Here is a 17,232-nt window from a genome sequence, read left to right on the forward strand (position 1 = left end):
TAATTCCTCTCCCCACCCCCCCCATGGATGACATTCACTTGATTGATGGGAGAAGCCCCGGGTTTGTGAGTCGGGCAGATCCGGGTTCAGGTCCAGCAGCTCCGTTCTGAATTGGTGACGTTGAACAAGTCCCTTCAGCCCTGAGCCTCGGGCTCCACTGTGAGGTGGTAACGTCCGCCTCTTGTCCCTTGAAGCCCCTGGTGGGGCGGGCGCCTCCTTGGCTTGGACGTCCTTTTCTTTCCCGTGACCGAGCGCTGCCTCCTCCCTCACGGGGAGCGCCCCCCCAGCCCCCCAGCGTGCACATGGGTTAGAAGACTCAGTGTTGGTGTGTCGGTCAGGGTCTCCCGAGAAACAGCCAAGGGGATATGTGTTTACGGAGGGAGGTTGTGGGGACCGGAAAGTCGGAAATGCACGGGGGAGGCGGCAGCTGGAGAGTCAGGCGAGTCCACGAGTCCAAATTGCTGTCTAGTCTGAACGCAGAACTCCTTCCCCTTCGGGGCACCTCAGTCTTTTCTCTTAAGGCCTTCAACTGATTGGGTGAGGCCCACCCACATTAGGGAAGATGGTCTGCTTGAGTCAGAGGCTGTGGATTTAAATGTTAGGCACATCTGGAAAACACCCACACAGCAACATTCAGACTGATGTTTGACCACACAGGTGGGCCACATGGCCTTGTCAGGTTGACACATAAAGTTAACCATTGCAATCGATAACTCATCAGTTCTCTTCAAACTGATCTATAGATTCATCCTAATCCAATTAAACTCCAAGAAGGCTTTTAAAAAAACAACTGACAGGCTGATTCCAAAATTCATGTGGAAGTGCATGAAAGGGACGAGAATAGTCAAAACAACTTTAAAAAAGAAGATCAGGGCTTCCCTGGTGGCGCAGGGGTTGAGAGTCCGCCTGCCGATGCAGGGGACATGGGTTCGTGCCCTGGTCCGGGAAGATCCCACATGCCGCAGAGTGGCTGGGCCTGTGAGCCATGGCTGCTGAGCCTGCGTGTCCGGAGCCTGTGCTCCCCAACGGGAGAGGCCACAACAGTGAGAGGCCCGCGTAACGCAAAAAAAAAAAAAAAAGAAGATCAAAGTTGGAGACTTCACACTACCTGTTTTCAAGATTTATTAGGAAGCTATGGTGATCAAGATAGTGAGGTATTAGTGAGGCGATAGACACATAGATCAATGGAACAGAATGTAGTCCAGAAATAGATTCACACATACATGGTCAATTGATTTTCAAAAAAAGGTGCAAAGGCAATTCAGTGGCCATTTAAACAAATGGCCAGTTGTGCTGGAACAACTGGACATCCATTTGTAAAAATCTAAATCTTGCTCCACATCTTGCAACATATTAAAAAAAATGGCAGAAAATGGATTATAGGTCTAAATGTACAACCTGAAACTATTACATTTCTAGGAGAAAACAGGAAAAAAATCTTTGTGACCTTGGGTTAGGCAAAGAGTTCTTCAGTATGACACCAAAGGCATAATTCATAAAATATCAAATTGATCAATTGTACTTGATAAAAATCAAGAACTTCTGCCATTTGAAAGACACATGTGAATGAAAAGTTAAGCCACAGACTTGGAGAAACTATTTATGAATGATGTTTCCGATAAACAGCTTGTCTCCAGCGTATGTAAAGAACTCTTAAAACTCAAAAAAAGAGGGGTCTTCCCTGGTGGCACAGTGGTTGAGAGTCCACCTGCCGATGCAGGGGACACGGGTTTGCGCCCTGGTCCGGGAGGATCCTGCGTGCCGCGGAGCTGCTGGACCCGTGGGCCATGGCCGCTGAGCCTGCGTGTCCGCAGCCTGTGCTCCGTGGCGGGAGAGGCCATAACAGTGAGAGGCCCGCGTACTGCAAAACAAAACAAAACAAAACAAAAACTCAATAAAAGAAAACAACCGGTAAAAAATAGGCAAAAGATTTGGACAGGCACTTCATCGAAGATGCACTGAAGAAGTGGATGACAGGGACTTCCCTGCTGGTCCAGTGGTTAGGACTCCATGCTTCCACTGCCGGGAGCCCGGGTTCAGTCCCTGGTTGGGGAACCTGCAAGCCGCATGGTGTGGCCAAAAAACCCCAAAAAAACCAAAAGAGAAGTGGATGACAGATATACACATGGGAAGATGCTTAATATCATTAGTCGTTAGGAAAATGCAAATTAAACCTACAATGCAATATCACTACACACCTGTAAGGATGACTAAAATTTCAAAGACTGACCAAGTGCTGGCAAGGATGTGGAGGAAGTGGTGGTGGGAACATAAAACAGTACAGTCACCTTAGAAAAAAATTTAAGGGGGCGAGGGATAAATTAGGAGTTTGGGATCAACATATACACATTACTATATATAAAATATATAAACAACAAGGACCTGCTGTACAGTACAAGGAACTACACTCAATACCTTGTAATAACCTAAAATGGAAAAGAATATAAAAAAGAATATATATATATATGTAACTGAATCACTTTGCTGTACACCTGAAACACAATGTTGTAAATCAACTATACTTCAATAAAAATTAAAAAAAATTAATTAATAAAAGAAAGAAAAAATTTAAACACCTACCAGCCAATCCACTCCTAAGTATTTACCCAAGAGAAATGAAAGCGTATGTCATAATGAATTGTACACAAACATTCATAGCAGCTTTATTGGTAATAGCCAAAACTTGGAAACCACCCAAAAGTTTCTCAATAGATGATGGATAACAAACTGTAGTCCATCCAGGCCATGGAATCAGGATCAAAAGGAGTGAGCTATCCATACGTGCTGCAATGTGAAGAAATCTCAGCGTAATTATGCTACGTGAAAGAAGCCAGATAAAAAGAGCGCATATGGGAAGATTCCATTTATATCAAAATCTAGGAAATGCAAACAAACGTGTAGTGACAGGAAGCAGATCAGTGGTTGCCTGGGAAGGGGTAGGAGGGAGGGACATGAGGAAAATTCGGGAGTGAGGAATCTTCGTTATTTTGATGGTGGTTATGTACATGTGTCAAAATGTATCGAATTCTACACTTTTAATACGCTGTTTGCTGTGTGGCCGTTGTACCTCAATAAAGCCATTTTAAATGTGAAGCACATGAAAGATGCCAAACTGACTGTCGCCCTTTCCTCCACAGCCGACTGTCACCCCCACAGGGACCCCCCTTCCCAGCAGGACCAGCCAGTGCTACCCCTCCTAGAACTGGCTTTCGGGGGCCATCATGTGCCCTCAGGAAAAGTGCATTAAGTAGCACATAGCAGAGGCACCGCTGGAAAGGGATCTGTCCCTCCACTGTCTGACCAACCACACTCAGAGCATCCAACGCACCTCCTCGCTCCCCTTTTTTCCCTCCCGTCAGCATTCTGTCTCTTCCAGAGGCCTGGGAAGGTGAAGCTCCTCATCATCGACCTCAAAGGTCGGGTCGCGGGGTTTCCTTAACTAACCATCGAGGCTCTCCCCTCCTGACCTTTGGGGAGGGGCTAAAACCTGTGTCAGTGGCTGTCCAATAGGCCCTTCGTTCACAAAACTGAAGCGTGTGAAGGTCACTGATTGCCCAGACTTCAGCTCAAGTTATGCAGATGCTGGGGAGACTCGGTTCCTGAGTCCCAGACCTGACCCAAAGGACGCCCCACGACCCCGCCCCGTGACCCCTGTCACGTGACCCCAGGCAGCTAGGGGAGAGAATCCAGACGGGACCTGCCTTCCGGGGTCAGGTCGGCAGCTGGCGCAGCAGGGTCACAGCAGCCTCCTTGCAGCCTCTGGGGTCTGAGCTGCTTGCCCATCATGTCCGTCCAGTTGCCCTAGTGACTGTGTGACCCTTCTCCCCCGCCCTGCGCTGCCACCCACCCTATAAATAGAGGCGAGGAGCAGCTGGGCTCTCTTGGCAGTCACGATGAAGGCGCTGGTCCTGCTCTGCTGCTTCGTGGCCTCGCTTCTGCTCCCAGGACAAGCAGGTATGACCCCTGCCCTGTCAGCCAGGCCAGACTGCGACCCCCACGAGCCCCCGAGGTTTTATGTTTACCATGGGGTGGGAGGCTCGGGCGGGAGATGGAGGATGAGGCCTCCGTGATTCCTGGAGGTGATGGCAGACCTTTGCTCCCAGCCGGTCTCACCGAGAAGGCACAGGGTGTGGAGACCTGAGAGCACTTGGGGCTTGTGGGGAGGCCAGAGGGAGCGGAAGCCGTGACCTGAGAAGTGCAGGCAGGTGCAAGGCCTGGAGCAGGGGGCCAGGGCCAGAGACAAGGGCTGGCCAGTAGATGTTGTGGAAGAGAACCCCAAAAGTCAAGACTAGAGCCTCCTAGATGGACAGAAGACCCCGATCTTGGAGGTGGAGGGGCCCCTGGAGGTCGTTGAGTTGACCCTCCCACCTGGTGGAGATCGCAGAGGCCTGGCTTTGCATGAGTGAGGGCGGGGTGGGGGGGCACGGCTTGGAAACAATGGGACAGAGTGGGGGTCAGTTTGGGACAGGATTGGAGATAAAAGTTGGGGATCAGGCTGGAAACCAAATTGGACACAGTTCAGAGGAGGAATGGAACCCACTCGAGTGAAGCTGGGCTAGGCTGGGGGCTTCATCAGAAGGGGGCTGGGGCCTGCGTGCCGTGGTTTTCCTTTGACATCTCAGCACTTTGTGTGGCAGAGGCAGTGGCTCTGGTTACGGCATGGGGGTTATTTATAGGCATGGAAGGGGTACCTGAGCATTTTGCCACCTTTGTTCCCAAGACTCCTGGGTCTGAGTTCCTCTCAGGGATGCTCCAGGGGTGCTCTGGGGGCCCCCCAGGAACCCGGAACTCCTGCTTTGCCTTTTCACGACGTCTGGCTTCATCTGGGCTGGGGATCGTGGGGCCTGGGAGCTTCTGTTTCTTGAGGTCCCAGGCCCAGGCAGGAGAGCCTGCGGCAGGCAGGAGAAGTAGCCATTCCCTGGGGGGTTAGAGACCAAGGTGGGGGGCTCTGGCCTCACGTGTGCCGCTGGGCCCTGCCCTTGTCTGCCCTTGAGTTAATTTGGGCTCCGTGGGGCTGCAGTGGCTGGGGTGGCGAGGATTCCAAGCGGCTGTCAGGCGGCTAAGTATGGAAACAGCCGTGTCATTTGATCCTGAGCCCGGGATCCACTGCCACCCTCTCCCCAGCTCCGCCCGGCCCCAGCTGCCACTTCGCTCTGCTTCCACGCCGCTGCCCCAGGAACTTTTAGCCTTTTAGGGACATCCTTTATCTTTCCTTCCACGAAGGGAACTGGACATCTGGAATGTTCCACAGGCCTCATTGGGGGATCTTGCTGTTGGGAAAGGAGGCGGGTGGGTGCTCTGTGCAAAAATCCTCTCTTTGCAGGCCCTTTCCTTCCCAAACTCTGCGGTGTGACCCTGACCTGGCTTCTGGGAAAGGGTTGTCCACCAGTGTGCGAAGTTCCCGCCCTCCTCACCCCAGCTCAGGACTTGGGCTGTGCGTTCTTCCCGGTGGTGGGCTTTCTCACCCCTCCAGTTGCATATTGCATACCCCAAAGACTGCTTCCTCCTGCGATACCCGGGGGAGATTTCAGCCATAAGAGTGGCTTCCCCCCACCTGTATAATGACAGTCCTTCCTACTGGTTGACTTTCCCCTAAAATATGCCACCCGGTAAATGCCACCGTGCCCGCAGGCAGCAGCTTTGGTCCTGAACTTCCCACCCCACTGCTGAATCCTCATTTCCATTCCCGTGTCACTCGCCTCTCACCTGTGGCAGGCAGACTTCTCTCTAACTCCCCTTCCTGCTTCCTGGGGGGACCATACAGAGCTGCCCTTCCTTCTCTTGCGCCCATGTTGCTCCCGTGGCCCTCTGATCTGGGGTGATGGGCTCCACAGCCTCCCCCCCGAACCCTGATCCACCCTAGTCCTTGGTCTCGGGGTCCTCCTCTTTGTCTCAGGGACCTGGCCTGGGGACAAGCCTGCTCAAGGACAGAGGAGAACAGCCCTAAGAGGGTTTACTCAGTCTGCTCATTGTCCAGGTAAGGGAGCAAAAGCCAGAGGAAAGAGAGCCATGTTCAAGGTCAGACAGCAATTCAGTGGCAGGCACAGCCAGCCAGGACTAGTCTTAGCCCACCTGGGAGTTTCTGTCCTCCCTCAGCTGCTCTCTCTCTGACAGGCCTCCTTGGACGCCCCAGTCCCTCTGTCTGTGGGCGTGAGGCCACAGGAGGCTAGCTTCCCTCGGGATACAGGTCAAGACTGATGCCTTTGAACTTTGACTCCTCAGAGAGCATGTGGGGTGGGATGAGAGAGGGGCTGAGAAAACATTGCTTTGAGCTTAAGCTGCTGGCATTTGTTAGGCCGAATTTGGGACATCCTTGTTTCCCATTACCTGCTTGAGGCAGAGATGGGGGGTGGCAGGTGTTCTGAGTCTGCTCATCTGTTTCCTCCAGCCCAGCCCTGGTTTGCAGACTTGCCCACCTGCTCTGGCCCCACCCTGACATCCAATGGAGAGAGGTTGGTTCACACTGGGGCTCCCCGGGCCCTCCATGAGCGATGGGGGTCTCTCAGGAACTCCTTCGTGACCCTTCTTCACCCACCCGGAAGGAGGCAGTTTTCATATACCCTCAGCACGGCAGCCCAGATACCACGATCCACCGTGGGGAGGGCTCTGAGAAAAGGTCATGTGCTCAGGGGTCCCGGGGAGATAGCAGACCCCAGAAGCCTCTCCAGCCCTCCTGCAAGTTGTGTCCCCAGCAAGGTCCCCGACTCCTGGCTCAGTGCAGCTGGATGGGCCATAGGGAACATGTGGTCCACCATGTGAGGCACTAGTCTGGATTTGCTCAATGGATGCAGCCCTCTGTGGGCACCTTGCCTGGTGGCCTGTGGAACCACAGTTTGGGAAATGCTGGCTTTGTCTCCCATCTGGGTGTGACAGTGAAGCTCAGACAGCTAGTTCAAGGGCTAGAGCTGGAATCCTGGACCAGAAGGAGGTCCCAATGAGGCCAGTTGCATCCACCTGGCCCTTTGGTGCTCGTTTAGGTGTGGTGGGCTGGGAAGGAGCCTAATCCCTTTGGACACAGGAGAAAGATGGCTGGTCCTCCTTCAGCGTGGTCTGAGGGGCCAGTACAGGGCATAGATATGATGCCTTCTGGCCTGGAACAAGGGTGGTGGCTGGGGGAGGGGGGATGGGTGGGGTCTGCCGCTGTGGGATGCCCCTCCCCTACTCCAAATCCAATCTAAAGCTGGACTCACAACCCCTTACATTTAAATATTGCTCGAGGATAGTGTAGGTCACAGCTGGCATGACCTTGCCAGAAAAAAAAAAAAAGACCAGGATCATAAAAGAACCAATTTTAAAAGTTCATCTGGGGTCCTTATGAATTTTGGGTTCTGGGGGACATCTGGATGGAGATAGTTAGCTTAGGAGGAAGGTCAGGTCTGGGGATCCAGAGATGAGATTTGTTTGAGTAAAGATGAGGGCGAGGCTGTGAGATTGCCAAGGAAGCTCTCGCAGAGAAAGAGATTCAAGGACCGGTCCCTGGGGAGTGGGAAGAGGAAGAAAATAAATGGATTTCAGGAAGATGGGATGAGATCCAGGCAGAGGTGTGACCTGACAGCGGAGCGGAAGGATGCTTCCTGGAGAGGCAGTGAGTCTCACGGAGAAGCCATGGAAGGTGGGGTGTTAGCTTGGACACCAGGAAGCCGAGAACTGTCAGTGAACGGCTCATGTTATTCAGTGAGGACAGGGAGGCAACACATTCACCCAGTGAGACTTTTTTTTTTTTTTCCCCCAGTGAGACTTCTAACATTAAGTCTGTGAGGGATAAATGACCCTAAGAGGAGGTGGCGGTGGGTGGGTTTGCCAGAGGAGGCTGTGTGTTTATGGGCTGGCGGGAGGGCTCAGAGGAGCAGGAAAGGCTGAAGAACACAGTGGATGGAGTGGCCTGGACGTCAGAGCTTGAGTGGGATGCACAGGTCCTGGGTGGGTCTGAGGGGACATGTCGTGGAGACCCCAGAGGGACACCGTACACTCGAGGTCCACTCAGCAGCCCTAGTACCCGTCAGGGAGCTGCACTAGGAAGTGGGGATCCTGGTCTATACTGGGGATTGCTATGGAGTGGGGAGGGCCATGCAGGGGAAGGAACCAGATGATCTGCCCAAGAACCCTGTGGAGTGGAAAGGGAGGCTGGTTGTCCCAAGATGTGTGGACTTGCACAGCAGGGCCCAGACCAGCGCCTGGTCTCCAGACCCGTCCGAGATGAGGCCAGGAGATGGCCAGTGAATCAGCATTTTAGTCACAGTGGATGTTGGTCTCTTGCTGTTGGTTTACCAGCCCCAAAATCCGACCCCAGGCTCCACACCCGAGGTGTTCATTCTGCACATGTGCACTGGGCCTGCACCCGAAAGCGCTGTGTTCAGACTCTGGTTAGATTACCTCAGTGGAAACCGCTGGGGGGCACACAGCCCAGAGGCAGCTGGGCTCAGGTTTCCTCCAGGGTGTTTTCCTGGTGGCTGCAAGGCCTCCCTCTGTGGCTCCCTGGCCCATCAGCGGGACTCATTTTGGGCTGAGGGGACCCACGATCTGCTCTGGGAGGCCAGGCCCCTCTAAGACCACTCACCTGCCTCACCTGCCTTCTCAGGGGCCATCTGGACTCGGGAGCTAGAAGTCTGGCTTCAGACTCCTACCTCTGCCCTGTCGGGTTCCTTTTCTCCCTCTTGGTGGTTCCCTTCTCTCTCCCAACACTGGCCCTGCTCTGTCTCCCCATAAGATATGCCCTGAAACTTGTTCCAACAAGGGTCAATGGCTCAACACTTAGACTGTCACTTTCCCAAACCACTTGTTTCAAAAGAGTCAGAAGATTTTACCTTAAGGAATGCATCTCTAACATGGAATTTCTCATTGCTCTGGTGGGCAAGGTCTTACCCAAAGTCCCTAATCACGGCATTGAGGCAATAGATAGTCCATCGATTCTGAGTGCCGAGGGGTGAGCTGTAGAGCGGGGCTTTCTCTACTGGACCCTGAAAGAGGGAGGCAGGGAGTGGACTGGAGCCACGGTGGCCACAGCTGCAGAACTTGCTCAGTCCTCAGGAGGCCCCATCCTCTCTGCTCACCCCCAGCCTTTGTGACCTCAGCTGGAGGTGAAGCGGGTAGCATAATTCGGCAAATGGGATGGGTCAGTTTTAGCTGAGTTTCTGGAGACATCCATTTCCTGGTCTGTGTCACCTGTGCTGTGTCTTTCTCTGGGTTCAGGGACATCATGTTCCATTTGGTTTCAGCCTCATCCCTCTCCAGCCCCAAAGGAGGATTTGTTCAGAGTCAAGGTCCCAGGTACCCCTCTGCCCAGGGGACAAGCCTGCACTTTTTGCTTCCTTGTCCTCCCTCTCAGAGAGCTCCAGATTAGCCTGTCCTGAGCTGTCCATCCTCAGCATGAGGGGTTTGGGCGGTGGAATCTGCTTTTAAAATGCCTGAGCTGTTACACAGCCCCAGGCAGGGCCTACAGTAACTACCTCTCTACCCGCCAGCTCTTCCCCGGCTGGGCTGGTGTGGAGGGGAGCCTAGTTGTGGGTGTGCCCAGAGGCCTACTTCTGAAGACCAGGAGACCATGGGGCTGGCTGGCAGCCGCTGCCTGGCCCCATCCCAGGAGCCTGTCTTTCCTGGGATTATGTCATCGGGATGACAGGAAGGCACAGTCGCTGTTGCTTTGTCCATCTCTCAGTCCGGGACCCAGAAGGATTTCGGGTGGGAGGTTGGCCCAGCTGGGGCAGGCTCCCCAGGTTCATTTCAAGGCTGTTAAGTGATCAGAAGAGGCTTTTCTCCTCTGGCCCTTGGGTGGGCCCTTCCCCAGGGGTCCTTGTCTTTCACAACCTGGAGAGCACTTGACCTCTAGCCCTCTGTCAACTCAGAGAGAGTGCTCAAGGGCACAGAATGCACAGGCTGTGTGGCCAGTCCTGGGGAGAGGAGGGCTCCTCAGAAGCAGAGGGTCCTGAAGAAATGGGTGATGTGGTCATCCCTGGGGAGCCCACCCTGGGTCGGGAGCCAGGATGGACTTGTGACTTGGGGTGACAGGCAGTACGTGATCAGCAAGAGGCATGAGGGTGCAATGTGGATTTGGACGCAGCAGGAACAGAGGGGAGGAAGGGTGGGGCTGGTTAATCACACAAGGTGGGCACTTGATGGGAGAGGCCGGAAAGATGAGGCAGATGGGGGCCCTTCTCTGAAAGGCCCAGCTCTCCAGCCCCAAGGCCAGGCTGTGCCCATTGTGAGGTCCCAGCTGGCCATGCTGTGCAGGCAGGAATGGGCTATGGCCCTGCCCCCAGGAGCCACATTCTATTTAAGGAGATGACACGCACTGAAAAAAAGTGTAACTAACACCCCCGGCAGCTCTGGTTGGAGTTCAGAGGAGGGCTGGAAGGTTGGCCCCATGGAGGGGCAGGGTTTCAGCTACACTGGGAGGAAGGGTACCATTGCTGGACTGTCAGCTGCAAGAGGACGGGGCTGTGCATTTGTTTAATTTGCTCACCACTCCATTACCAACACTTAGCACAGCACTGGGCTCACTGGAGGCACTTGACAATGTCTGATGAATGAGGATGCAGAGACAGTGGAGTATCTGAAGATGGTGATCAAAGCCAGGAGTGGGGGACCTTGGAGCATTGCGCTGGCAGGGATGGGCTGACACCGGCTCTGGCTAGATTGTGGGGCTCCTGTTTGGGGAGATCAGACCACCCTGATGGGTTGGAGCCCATTTGGAAGGGCCTTGAATGCCAAGCTAAGTGGCTCTCTCCCTAGCCTTCAGCATACTCTAGCCTCCTCCCCTTCCAGTGAGCCCCTCCCCTTCTCCTCCCTCTCAGATATTTTTGGATCCTTCTAGAGTGGGGACTGCATTTTGAGCTCAAACAGGTGCAGGCAAAGTCTGGCCTGGAGTTCTGGCCTGCAGGAATTGGGTTGCACTGGGAGATCAGCCCACAACCAGGCCAGGGGAGAGCCCTGGGGTTTGGGAGCAAACCCTCCCTCCCGTACCTGGTCGCTGCCAAAACTGCTGCTCCTGGTTCTCCTCCAAGTGGCCATTCATCTGCCGGCCACAGAATATTCCCTAGATGGCAATAGGTGAGGACAAAGCCATCGCCTTGATCACTAGGTCTCTGAAGTGCATCTGATTCCATAGCTGCCTGCCCCGTACACCTGCACTCACCAGAGAGGCTTTCAGCCACTGCTGGTTACTTGGTCTTTCCTGAATTTCCTTCTGCCCTTTGTTCCAAGGATCAGGTAATAGAAGATTGCTTATTTCTCTAGCTTATCCCAGGAGGTGAAGACACCAGGAATGCTCCCTGGGACCTAGGAAGGGGTCTGGACAAACTGGTGAGGGGGTCACAGCCCTCGCCGTGGCCTGGGGGAGCCCATCCTGGCCTCAGGCTCCCAGCAGAAAGAGCCTGGGTCCCAGCTGTGACAGAAACAGAAGTCCTGTGGCGAATCCACCTCCTTCTCCTGTCTTTTCCTGCCTCAGTTTTGTTTTTGAGTGGATAGTTTGGCCAGTGGCCTCTCCACCCAGACCCCCCTTCCCCGAGGCTGCCCACACGTGTGCCTGGGGCGGGGGTGGCATGCACTCTGGGACTTGAGGACAGAGCAAGCCCTGGCATTGTCACAATTCGCCACCAAGCCCCTTACCATCTCTGCACCTGTTTGCTTGCCCGTAAAACAGGATAATAATACTTGCCCTATTTACAGCCTGGGGTTGTTATTTGACTAAAATAAGAAAATGGTTATTGGATGCTTAGGATGTTTTTTGATCTTAGACACTTTTTAAGGTTAAAAGGACGGTGACAATGAGTACAGGGTCTTGCTGCGGACAGTATTCCTGTAGCTTGACATCTGCCTCTGGTTTCCTCAAATATCATGAAACTTGGACAACTCGGGGAATCCATCAACACATCTGCCCCTTCTCAGCACTGTTAATATCCTCGGGATTCTCTGTCCTCAAAAAGCTTACAAACCAGGAGGGGAGGCTGTCCCCACTCATGATAGGAGTAGGGAACCATATAAGGCAGATGTAATCAGGGGCTAAAAATAAGTAGTCAGAGCTTGCCGGGAGAGGGGGAGCAGGGGACGGGGACGGGGCCCTGGGGCTGGTGAGCGTGACCAAGTTAGCAAGAGAGGGGCCGGGAAGCTTTTGTAGGGCTGAGTTAGGTGTTGGTTCCTATATTATTTTCCTGGGGCTGCCATAACAAATGACTCCAAACTGGGTGGCTTCAAACAACGGAAATGTATTCTCTCACAGTCTGGAGGCCAGAAGTCTGAAATCAAGGTGTGGGCAGGGCCGCGCTCCCTCTGGAGGCTCCTGGGGAGGATCCTTCCTGCCAGCTTCTGGTGGGTCTGCAGGCCTAGGCCTTCCTTGGCTGGTGGCTGCATCTCTCCAATCTGTGCCTCTGTCCTCACATGGCCTCTTCTCTGTGTGCCTCCTCCTCTTTTTTTTTTTTTTTTTTTTAATATATATATATATATTTTAAATTAATTAAATTAATTAATTTATTTTTGGCTGCGTTGGGTCTTCGTTGCTGCACACTGGCTTTCTCTAGTTGCAGCGAGCGGGGGCTACTCTTCGTTGAGGTGCGCGGGCTTCTCATTGCAGTGGCTTCTCTTGTTGCGAAGCACGGGCTCTAGGAGCGCAGGCTCAGTAGTTGTGGCACATGGGCTCAGTTGCTCCTCAGCATGTGGGATCTTCCCAGACCAGGGCTCGAAGCCGTGTCCCCTGCATTGGCGGGCGGATTGTTAACCACTGCGTCACCAGGGAAGCCGTCTCCTCCTCTTATAAGAGCACCAGTCATTGGATTCAGGGCCCACCCTAATCCAGTATGACCTCATCTTGACTAATTACCTCCGCACAGACCCTATTTCCAAATCATATCACATCCTGAGGTTCCAGATGGGACACTCTTCAACCACTACGGTTCCTTAGCCCTGGACCCAGGCTGCTGAGCAGTTGCTGGCTGTGAACAGATTGTTCTCGTCTCTCTCCCAGGTGGTCGCACCTGTTTCCTTGGTCCTCTCTCGGGCCCCACTGCCTACGCGATTGCACCAGCGGCTAATCTGGAGCTCTGCTGACACTCCCTGGACAAGTGTGTTGAATGAATGGATGGACAGCTGGCCAGGGGCAGGGGATTCCAGGAGCAACACCTAGCCTAGCGGTGGTGCTGGGGAGGACAGTGGGGAGAATTTTCCAGGAATAGACATGTGCTGAGGGCAGGGGGTCTGGTTTCCGGCTGGTCGTGTGATGGGGAGAGTGGTGAGCTGAGAACCCAGAAACTCTCCTGGGGAGTGAGCACCAGCACCCAGCCCCGCACTGTCTCCTACGTGCTTGGCAGGGGAGGAGGAGGATGCAGGCCCCTCCTACTACTCTGCAGATGCCACTTGGAGAAAGAACTTCCCGGTGACCCTCTGCCGCCATCCACGAGGGGTCCACCTCTTGACTTCTGCCTTCCTACGCTCTCCTTGCCGGCAGGAGCCCCTAGCTGGAAGGTGTCTCAGCGGAGTTAGGGGTCCCCAACCCAGAGACTGGGGTGTCGGCCAGCTCTGGGAGCTGGTGACTGTGGCTCTGTGGTGCTCTCTGTGGTTTGTCCTGGCTCTGGAGGAGCGCAGGGGTGGGGGCAGGTCTCCAGGGGCCCCTCGTCTTTCCAGAAATGCTCACCAGTGAATCCAGTTTGCACCCAAAATGCCCTATCCCCCCTACCCCAGGAGCTCCCACGATGAGCCCCCGGGGTCCACATCCCTGCCTGACACTGAAAGTCTGCAGCCAGGAAGCAAATTATCTATTCCTGCCTGCCCGCCGCCCCTCCAATTAGCTGCTATTTCTTTAAGGGGAGGATCTTTATATTTAGGAATCCAGATGGTGGTTATCACAGCAACCTCCTGAGCTGGTAAGGCAGATACTCCTAGGACCCTTGATCACAAAATAATAGGACTGGGCAGGTAAGGTGACCCCGCCCATGGGTACTTCTCTGGCTCTGAATCCTGGTCCTGAAACTCCTGTCTTCTGGAACTTTGAACTTTCTGAGTTAAGGGAAGGCCTCATGTTTTGCCACCATCCATCCATCCATCCAATGGCTGTTCAGGTGCTGGGATACAAAAATCTCTGATAGACAGGAAACCAGATAAGTAAGTTATCTAGTTCATTAGATATTTATGGGTGCAGCTGAGAAAAAGACTAGGATGGAAAGAAGGGAAGGTGGGTTGGGAGGTAGCCTCACCAGGGTGGCCAGGGGGCCTGGCAGAGAAGCTGGCCAGAAGCCAAGACTCAGGGAAGGAGCGGAGAGAGCTAGGCAGTTATGTGAGGAGCATTCCCAGCAGAAAGCACAGCACAGGGAGGAAGGGGGGCCTCACGCTCCCCAGAAGTGCGAAGCAAAGGGACAGAGACGGGTGGGGGTGGGCAGCATTGGAGGGTGAGTGCAGAGGGGGGAAGGGGCTCAGGAAGGGGCTGTTCCACAGTCCAGGTGAGAGACAACAGCACCTGGGGCCAGGGCTGGTGGGGCGGAGGAGAAACAGTTAAATTGAGGATAGATTTTGAAGGTAGACAACAGGTTCAACTAAGGTTTTGGAGAAAGAAAAGAATTGTAGATGCTTTATGTGCTTTTTTTTTTGGCTGAGCCCTGGGATCTTAGTTTCCCGCAGTGAAAGTGCCACATCTTAACCACTGGACCTCCAGGGATGTCCTAATGCTTTTTTTTTTTTTTAATTTATTTATTTTTATTAATTTATTATTCTTGACTGTGTTGGGTCTTCGTTGCTGCGTGCGGGCTTTCTCTAGTTGCAGTGAGCGGGGGCTACTCTTCGTTGCGGTGCACGGGCTTATTGTGGTGGCCTCTCTTGTTGCGGAGCACGGGCTCTAGAGAGTGAGGGCTTCAGTACATGCGGCACATGGGCTCAGTAGTTGTGGCTCGCAGGCTTTAGAGCACAGGCACAGTAGTTGTGGCGCACAGGTTTAGTTGCTCCGCGGCATGTGGGATCTTCCTGGACCAGGGCTCGAACCCGTGTCCCCTGCATTGGCAGGTGGATTCTTAACCACTGCGCCACCAGGGAAGCCCCATTTTTGGAACAGCTTTATTGAGATATAATTAATATACTCTACAATTTGCCCATTTAAAGTGTACAATTCAATAGTTTTTAGTATATTCACAGAAATGTGCAACTGTCAGCACAGTCAATTTTAGAATATTTTTCTTCACCTCAAAGAGAAACCCCCGTGTCCATCAGCAGTCACCCCACCCCCTGCCCTGTTCCACCCCTGCCCAGCCTCCCATCCCCTGGCTGCCACTAATCTGCTTTCTGCCTCTGTGGGTTTCCCTGTTCTGGACATTTCATGTAAATGGAATCATGCAATATATGGTATTTTGTGTCTGGCTTCATTCACCGAGCATCACGTCTTCAAGCTTCATCCACCGTGTAGCCTGTGTCAGTGCTTCATTTCTTTTTATGGCTGACAATATTCCACTGTATGGATGGACCACATTTTGTTTATCCATTCATCCATTGATGAACATTGGGTTGTTTCCACTTTTTGGTTATTGTGAATAATGCTGCTGTGAACATCGGCGTATATGTTCTTGTGTGGAGATGTGTTTTGGTGAGAGTTTATCCTACCAGTAGAAGTTCCATATACTTTTCTAGTAGTATCTGGCTTTCAGAATTCCATCACATGTCATTTAAGCCTCCCACCCTCTGACACGCAATAGGTGCTCCATCAGTAGCAGTGGAATGAAGGCAGAACGAATCTGGAGGTGGGGAGGGTGCATATTTTTCTCTTCTGTCTTATTACTGATGAAACAGGGACAGAAAACCAAAATACTTGTTCGAGGCCCACCTGCTGATTAGGGGAGCAAATTCGGGTCCTGACTCTGTCCTTCTCTTTTCTTCTTCCTCCCCAGAGTCACAGAGTTTCCAGGGCTTCCCCCCCGAACCTGCAGCTCTGCCTGGCCACTGGGGTTCCATCCCAGGGGTAAGGACTTCCCACCCTTTTGTGCTCTCCTTCCAGAAATATCCCCTGGAAGGGTAGCAAGGCCAGTTAGACCCCAGACCCACGATGTTCTTGGAGCTCATGGGCATCAGCCCTGCTGGCCGCCTGTGGCCTTGGAGATGGGCCGTTGCCTGGGATGGGGAGCGAGGGTCCAGCCTGCTACAGCCTCCTGCAGGGAGGCTCCACTGCGCCACCAGGGAAGTCCTGAGCATGATTTCTTAAAGAATGCCGCAGGCGTCTATTGTGTGAGTCTTGGTGCTCAGAGCTTTCTCAGGCTCTTCTGTGGGGTGTAAAGAGATAATGGGCCTACCTTCTGCCCTGGAGGGGATGACAAACTAGAAGGGAAGGAAGGACACCCTCCTCTGCCCCGCCAACACACACAGGTCACAGCCATACAGGGCAGGGGCTGCGTCACCTGGCTCAGTGTGGACAGTCATGGACACTGAGTCAGCGGAGGTCAGGGGGACCCGTGTAGCCTGGGGTAGTGAGGCCCGGGAGGTGTCGTGGGGTGGTGGGACATAGCTGGTTTGAGGGACTGGGTGCGGCTGGATCCGCAGGAAGAAGAGGGCCACCCAGGCTTGTGGTGATGTGGCCGTCAGCAGACCTGTTACAGGTTGGATTGTGTCTCCCGAGAAGATATGCTGAAGTCCTAACTTCAGCATCTCAGAATGCGACCTGTTTTGGAAATAGGGTTGTTGCAGATGTAGTTAGTTAGTCTGACTGGTGTCCTTAGAGGAAAAGGAGGAGAGAAACAGAATAGAGGTACAGGGAGAAGGCCACGTGTGATGGAGGCAGAGACTGGAGACACCTGTTAACAAGCCAAGGGTTGCTGGGAGCCACCAGAGCTGGAGGAGACAGGAAGGCACCTCCCCTATAGCCTTTGGGGGAAACAGCGCCCTGTGACACCTTGATATTGGACTTCTGGCCCCAGAACCAGGAGAAAATACATTTCTATTGCCTTAAGCCACCAGGTTGTGGCGCTTTGTTATAGCAGCTTTGGGAAAGGAATACAAGACCAGGCTCAGGCTTCAGTGCAGGGATTTGGGACCCTATCCGGCAAGAGTGGGAGGCCTTTTGGGCAGGCAGCCTGCTGGATCCTCAGGTGCGGCCTGGCAGAGCCTGCGTGGGGCCCATGGTAATGACCAGGAAGGGTCACCCTGGGGACAGCGTGTGCGGAATGTCCACACGCTCTTGTCCCGCTCTCCATCCTGCCCTTGGCTTTAACCTTCCTCTCTCCAGAGGAGCCACAAGAACTAAGGAGTTGATGGCCCGTCTGCATGGCCACCAGG

The 17,232-nt window shown here is 53.5% G+C and overlaps 1 protein-coding gene across 1 annotated transcript in view; it reads left to right on the top strand.

The window, feature by feature from the left end:
* The first annotated feature begins 3,893 nt into the window (after positions 1–3,893).
* The window catches only part of SRL (sarcalumenin), a 33,103-nt gene continuing 19,764 nt past the window's right edge, over positions 3,894–17,232 (top strand). The window contains exon 1 of the mRNA XM_065893216.1: positions 3,894–3,954. Within this exon, the coding sequence (XP_065749288.1) occupies positions 3,894–3,954 (61 nt within the window). The remainder of the gene's footprint in view (positions 3,955–17,232) is intronic.

This window comes from Phocoena phocoena, chromosome 15 (genome assembly GCF_963924675.1).
Source record: "Phocoena phocoena chromosome 15, mPhoPho1.1, whole genome shotgun sequence".
Lineage (NCBI taxonomy): Eukaryota > Metazoa > Chordata > Mammalia > Artiodactyla > Phocoenidae > Phocoena > Phocoena phocoena.